This window comes from Pyrus communis, chromosome 10, assembly GCF_041283825.1.
Source record: "Pyrus communis isolate YQ-2024b chromosome 10, ASM4128382v1, whole genome shotgun sequence".
Lineage (NCBI taxonomy): Eukaryota > Viridiplantae > Streptophyta > Magnoliopsida > Rosales > Rosaceae > Pyrus > Pyrus communis.
In genome coordinates, this window is record NC_142574.1 from 2,162,074 (window position 1) to 2,169,905 (window position 7,832).

Consider the following 7,832-nt stretch of genomic DNA (forward strand, 5'->3'; position numbering starts at 1 on the left):
CGGTGTTTTCTTTTCCTGCAGGTTTGTAGTGCTGCAACGCCCTTTGTTTGGACCTGCCTGAACTGCCCAAGCGTTTGAGATGCCTGAAGTCTTTAGTTTTTTTTGTTTGGGTTGGAACTTTATTTCTTAGTGCAGTTGTATTTTCTCGACTTGGTATTCGACCGCTGAAAACTGATCAAGCTTTTGAAAATCTTAGATGGAAACTATGTATAGACTAATCTAGTTACAAATTGAATTGGTTTTGCAGCTTGAATTCGTGCACCTGTTTCTTCTACTAAATGCTTTTGCAATTGTTAATTTATGTCTATTTATTTCCTTGAGGTAAAAAAATTATATTGCTTCCATCCGAAGAAAGTTCTGAGTTTAGCTGCCCGGATCTTTGTTTCAGTTGTTACTCCCTTCGCACATTGAATCGAAGTCTACTCTCTGGATGAACCCTCCATTGTGCGTGGAAATTGTAGGGTGGTAATCCTTGTAGTAAACACCGAACAGCTAAACTCGTGATCATGAGTATTGAGCAGTCGCATGACTATTGAGTGGTCGCATTGTTTTGCTCATAAGTTTTCAACCGTCTGATCTGAAAACATGTATATAGCTACTACGCGTCCATTCTGTTGAATTTAATTTCATCAAGCGCGCTACAAAAAGCTGGCAATGACCTTTCACACTTGTTAGGATTTTAACTGTTAGAAGACTAGAAATGTGACCTGAATTTTAATAAAACAGCGCTTCTGTATAGGCCGTACGCTCTAAATGCAGAGCAAGCTGAGGGGGATTCATCTTACTCCGCAAGGAACCTGTTGTGTCGTTACCACCAGTAACATAAATAATCCACATATGGTGGCATAATCATAACTACAACGAAGACGCTCGATCAGGTCAAGCGAAGCAATTTGTATGTCAACCTCAAAATGTATACACCGTTAACCAGAAAATGAACGCTGTTGCAGATGGTTTGGCTAGCTTTAGCCTCTCCTTAGCGAGACAATTCAGTTTTCGTTCATTGCTAACACTGTATATGTTTTGAGGTTGACATAAAGCGATAACAAAAACATTGTGGCTAAAGCAATCAAGATACAGCACATAGACGCTAAAACAGAATATAGAACCACCCAAAACTAATTATTCTTTATTAAAATTAGCAACACGTGCATGCAACATTTTGACAATATCAGTACCCAAAAAGAAATTCTTTAAGGAACCAACTTCTCCCAACCAGTAACAACTGGTTTAGTAGCAGGCTTACTGATCGACGGTGGTGATGGTGTCGTGGAAGAAGGAGGGGACTCAATATGGTCGGCTTCGTCACAGTAACCCTTGAGTACATCAGTCTCTTCAGTGGTAAACCCTAGCGTGCCAAGCAAGGCAGGCCAACACTGGTGCTCAATGGTCCGAATGGCTTCGCAACACCCGTGCCCTATGTAAGTCTCACCATTCAAGAAAAACATAACAACCTCGCCGGAACATGCCTGCAGCTGAAACAAAGATTCCCAGCAGTTTGCTGATTCTTCGTCCAACTTCAACCTCGCTGCGAGGTTCATGCTTGACCCAATTGAGTAACGACTCAAAGGTCGAGCCGCACTGGCCATGAACGGCATGGCCAGGGCTAGAAGAGCTGTAAGAAGGAAGAGGAAGGAAATAGTGTGAGCTGCCATTTTTTGAGATTTTGATCGATTAATTTGTGGACGATGAGTGAGATATTCGATGTTTGAAGAATGAAGAGAAAGCGAAAGGGTTTATATAGAGGGACTGGAAACAGACGTTACGTGCTTGGGGAGGTGAAAAGCCTCCTGAGAAATGTCAATGATTATGCATACATTATTACCAGATTAGCGGCCAATTAAGACTAATTAAATTGATTGAAGTTATTTCCCAGCAATTCTTAGATTAATTAGTCGACAGTTTTGTGATTGTTGGTTTGCCAGAGGCGTTTAGCTGGAGTTTAATTTGTCTCTTGGGCTTCTTTCTTGACGGCCTTTTTCTTTGGAGCCTTTTGGTTAGATAGATTGGGCTACCCTTGTTCCGTTTTTGTTTGTTTTTCTATTTTTATTTTTTCCTCAAGTTTTTCATGTACATCACTTATGGTCCAGTAGTTTTTTATTTCACTTATAAATAAATTATTTAATTTAAATCTCACGAATGAAATATTCGATAGCAATCTATACCCTCACCTCTTAGTGTATATATATCGTTATATAAAAATAAAAATAAAAACAAAAAGCATTTTCATGTATCAGTGATATTGGCCACGAGAAATCCAACACTGAAACATCGTATGGATGAATAAATGGTCTTAAGCACTTGGGCCACAAGCCTATGCATTGTTTGCGTAGGTTATAGATACTACAAAACTACAATTTACAAATGTGCAACGTTTAAATCACATGTGTAATATATAGACTGTTGCAGCATGTTGGTAGGACAATGGTGGGAGAAATTTTTAGGAGTGCCGGGTACACCAAGGGATCATGGTGTACCCTCACTCATTAGAATTTGATTTTATTTATTTATTGAAATATAAAATTGAAGGATATCCAAAAAACTAAATTCTAATGAGTGAGGGTACACCATAATCCCTTGGTGTACCCGGCACTCCTAAAAATTTCTCCAATGGTGGAATAACTATCATGAATAAAATCTCAGAGGTTTTGGACGTATAAAACGCAATAAAGCATGTAACGAAAAGTGCGACTTTATAAATAAATAATATAACCTGCACTAACAGCAACCGTGGCTGTAGTTTAGTGGTAAGAATTCCACGTTGTGGCCGTGGAGACCTGGGCTCGAATCCCAGCAGCCACACTATCCGAATTTTTTAGCTCATTTGTTCCTGCCTTTTCCGCATTCCTTTTTTAATAATAAATTAGAGTAAATTAACTATTACATTTGTGAAAATATATAAAATTGTGATAGTAAATTCATGTATCCTTAATATCGACCAAAAACAAAAAGTGCATATAAAATAAATATTCTTTTAAAATTGTCATACTAAATTCATATATCCTTAACATCAGTCAAAAACAAAAAGAGCATATAAAATAAATATTTTTTTAATACATAGATATTGTAACAAAATTACGCTATCCATTATGTAATTTAACTGAACTTCTTTCTTTTTAGTATAAAAATATCGATATACTAAAAAAAAAAAAAAAACGCAAACATTGTAACTAGTCATTTTGTAGTTACTATTACTATTGAGGCCATCTCCAGTATTGGGGGACTAAAATTCCACACCAGCAGGTGCATTTTATTTCCATGTGGTGCTGCTGCGCTGACACATTTGTGGGGTGGGCTGCACATGGTGGCATCGTGGAAAATGTAATCCAGGTCAAGCAGGTTGGGTATGTACAGCCTGCCCTGGGCTAAACGCTGCCCGATTTCTGCGGCCTGATTTTTTTTATCTTGGAGACTGATTTTGTTTAGTCATCCTTTAGCTGGAGAAGACTTCGTATAAGAATGTACCAGGTGACCTATCGAAAAGACGTAGGTTGGTTTTTTTGTTTTTTTTTTTTTTTTTTAACAAACAATATTATTTATACTACGAAGGTTGGAGAGTCGGCTAAGCTTCACAATAGGCTAGTAATAATGTGGTTCAAATTTGTCTTTGGTAAGAATCAAACATAATATCTCTTACTTACAACTAAAGAAGAATATCACTAGATTATAGTACTAAGTGACAAGATATAAATTGTATTAGGTGACCAGATTCACTAATATCTACTTGTAGATGTTAGTGGCTATAGCTTTGCCAAAATAGCAAGTTTTGCTCTGGATATTTTCTGGGTGAAGGACCCAAATTGACAAAAATAAATTTGGACCAATTCATAAACCCATTTGTCACATGGTTGATTTAGATGTCTAGGTTTATTTGTCACATCTTTATATAAATGCTAGAGATGTAGTCTCATTAATGTGATGAAAATGGGCTTTTCTTCTTGTGCAAATAAAAAGGTATTATTATTATTATTATTATTATTATTATTATTATTTAAAAAAAAAAAAAAAAAGAACAACTGATGACAAGCCATGATTATCCACTCTTTTCAGGAGCCGGAAAGACTCACATAGGCATTTCAACCTCCCCCTAGTCACAAATCTGGCTTAAACAAAGGTATTATTTTATTAAAAGCAATATTATTGTTCTAATTCACACCCAGAATGGAAAGAGTTTGAACTTAAGATGCAGATTTTGAAAAAGAATACCATATTTATCAAGGCAATCCACCACGACTAATGCATTTGTTTTTCCTTTTAAAAACTAGACAAGTTGGTGGCTTCGACACCGCAATCCATCTTTTTCAAGACTAGGAAGACTCGCATAGACATTTCAGCCTTCCATTAGCCACCATCGTGCAATCCACTAGTGCAAATAATCAAACTCAAGACATGTTGTGTGGAATATGATCCTAAAATTTGTCCTAAACCAATAGGTCACCCCGAGTTTACTAATAATGCATTTGTTGAAACATATTTGGTTGCAATGCGCAGATGTATTTATGTTTGTTCAATTAAATAAATTTTACGGTCTGATGGTATTCTTCTTTACTTGTAAGTGAAACGTTTTTTATTCGAATCTTATGTATGAAGAATTCGATACCAAATTAGATTGCCTATTGTGTAGCTTTGCCGAACACCCCCTCTCCTTAATGTAAATATATCATTATACTAAAAAAAAAAGAATAAAAAAAAAATCATTCACATGCATATATATAAGAAAATGTGATCGAATTTATTGTTAAAAAAAAAAGGATAAATAGTGAGGAATGAGTGACATGTCATTTTCTGATTTGATTTTTATGGTAATGAAGCCTCCCTTATCTTCTTGTTGATACAACAGTTCAACTTCAACTTCAAATCATAAAGTTTTTTAGGAAGCAAAAAGTCAAATTAAATACTCACGAGTCTATAAATTAGATTCAATGAAAGTGCACAAAAAATAATAGACAAGCCATGTTAATATGTCATTGTCGATCCATATTTTATGTTATTTTCTTCTTCTTTTAGTTTGCTATTGGATGTGAACGTCACTAGGATGGCAATGCGTCCATTGACATACCATGACTAATTAATTAACTCATGCAACTTAGATAACAACTTACATGTACAAGTATACGGGACGTTTCATGCCAATTAAATACGAATGTGTATAAATACTTATATATATCTTTATTTAATTGACATAGAACGCCAACGTAGTAGTGTATTCGTGCATGCAAGTCTTTCTCACAGCTGAAGCTCATAAAGATTATACTATCATTATAGATAATCAACCGACACCATGAATTATCACAAAGTTCTAAATTACCTTTCACAAAAAAGGATCAAGGAATTACAGTCAACCTCTTGCTTCATATGTACTACAAACACTATTATGGAACTTTATCACTTCATGTGTACTACAAACACTATTATGGAACTTTATCGTTTCATGTATGTAATATGCATAAAATTGATGTTTGATATGTTCCGCATTTAGAGTTCATTAACAAAAAATAAATCCATTTATCATAATTGTGTATCAAGTGAGTATCAAAATTACTAGCCCGCATAGAATAAGAGTACCTCGGATGCTCAATTTTGAATTGGTTCAATTAAAAGATGTCACGTGTTTCTTTTCTTTTAAAGTTCAAGAGAAATTAAAAAATATGCCTATTATTTTTTAAAACAAAATAAAATATATATTAAAATATCAAACCCCAAATAAATAAAAATATATAAAAAATACTCAATAGCAAGTACATAAATTTTATCCGTCTAAATAATGCCATAAAAATAATTCGACTTAATTAACATTGTGGTAATCTCACAATCACAAGTCACAGGTCATGGTCTTTTCAATATACAGTGCATTGAAAAGTTCCCGTTACATTTTAATTTAAATGGAACTTTATATTTTTATATTATAGTGTAACGGAACTATTGACAACTTTATTCTTTTTGTGTGTCGGTAATTAATTATCGAGCAGTTTAGCAACAAATATTGTTGGGGGCTATGAACTGCTGGGCTTTGAGTATTTAGGGCTTTACATGCAAGTTTTAATTTTGGGCTTGGTGGGGCTTAATCCACTAATAGTTTCATCACTAAAACATGATTAGCATCATATGATTAAGCTTAAAAAATTAGTTAATGGGTACTTGATAAATCACCAAACATATAAAATTCAAAAGGTAGTATCCTTTTCATCATCAACCTCATCATATCACATGAGCGTAGAGAATTCAATGTTCCAAGCAACAAGTGAATTCATTTTCATCATCAACCTCACCAAAAATGAGTACATCACGTTCTTATTTTATTGCTAATTTCCCATTGGGTCAAAGATATTGTTTTCTCGTTAAGTAATCACTGATTTAGATGTCAATTGAATCCAAAATCTGTAGACGTTTGGGCGTATCATAAAATGCCTACAAGATATAAAGGAACTAAACCTCTTTCGTATGTGAGATGAGTTCAAAACATGCAAACATTTGATCGTAAGGTTATCTCCAGATCAAGGATTTTATTTGAGAAATGTTATGAAAACCTCCAAAAGGATAAATTTTTCATGAACTCTTTGCACCTTATATTTAATACAATATTTTATAATATTTATATGAAAATTGACGTTAAAAGATAGTAGATAATTCATAAAATGTCTCCTTTTATAAATTCTGCATAGCATCTCTCTTTTATTTTTCACATAAATTGAAAGCACCCACCTCTAATTTTCGCTCGAAAATAGGGGCGAGCTTTTTCCAACATTTTTTTTCCACCGACAAAATAGCATTTCACATGAAGCAACAGAGCAAGCTCTCAACCCGAATAGAACAATTTTTTTTTAATTTCAAAAAATTATTATTTTAGAAAAAATATTACTTTTTTCGGTCCACTTACAGCTCTGACAGCTACTGAAAGCTACAGAGACGAAATCAATTCCGCTGCCAGTCTACGGGTCTGAATACATGTGGCAAATCTGGCACTGTTCAATTTTCAACCATCTGCACTCCGAATGTCTCTTTCCAAAGTCTAAGGATCAAGTGATTTAGATTTTTAAAATTTGATTTAACGGTTAAAAATAAAAAAATTAGTAAAATTTTTTAAAAGTTATAATATTTTTTTATTATTGGATCGAATTTTAAAGCCCTAAATCACTTGATGCTTAGGCTTTAGAGGAGGGATTTGGATCCTCTTCGAGACAACTGATCGAGATCCTCCTAATCAGTGTTAGTGGACCGTTGAATTTTTATCCAACAGTCCTCTAAAAGTTATAATAATTGTAACCGTTGGATAAAAATCTAACAGTCCACTAACACTAATCAGGAGGATCCCAACCAGTTGTCTCGAAGGGAATCCAAATTCTTAGATGAGAGATTCAGAGAGGATCTCTTCCCAATAAACACACGATTTTTCACTTTTCATATATATATATATATATATATTGGGGATTTTTCTCATAGCTTTTGCTTTCCAATCGCCACCAGACAAAAACAAGGAACAGCCAGCTGTGTCCATCAAAATCAGAAAAGTTTCTCCTATGGGAAAGGGTCCCACCAATATGAACGTGATTGCGGGACCCACATTATACGTGTTGTTGTGTGGGCTCGTTATCCACGTGGCTTGAATGTGATTTCAACAAAACCTTCGTTTATCGATTGTAGGAATCAATCATCAAAACCCATGATTCTGAATTACTTTATTATTTAATTACCTGAACTTAAAGCCCACAACTTGGAATTTTCTATTGGTCAATTTAGCACTTCTTGTTTTCTGAACCTTCTCGTCATCCTTCTTTTTCGCTTAAGCATAAGGACTAAATATATCAGCTCACCAAAACTTACACACATTCAAT

The 7,832-nt window shown here is 34.5% G+C and overlaps 1 protein-coding gene and 1 non-coding gene across 2 annotated transcripts; one reads left to right on the top strand and one right to left on the bottom strand.

Annotated features, from left to right (window-relative positions):
* Positions 1 to 1,105: 1,105 nt before the first annotated feature.
* Positions 1,106 to 1,672, bottom strand: LOC137727773 (egg cell-secreted protein 1.1-like). The gene has a single exon (XM_068466588.2). It carries the CDS (start codon positions 1,653 to 1,655, stop codon positions 1,194 to 1,196), a length of 462 nt encoding a protein of 153 aa, XP_068322689.1. The 5' UTR covers positions 1,656 to 1,672; the 3' UTR covers positions 1,106 to 1,193.
* Positions 1,673 to 2,730: 1,058 nt separating this feature from the next.
* TRNAH-GUG (transfer RNA histidin (anticodon GUG)) lies at positions 2,731 to 2,802 on the top strand. The gene has a single exon. It is a non-coding gene; the product is annotated as a tRNA-His (tRNA).
* Positions 2,803 to 7,832: the final 5,030 nt, after the last annotated feature.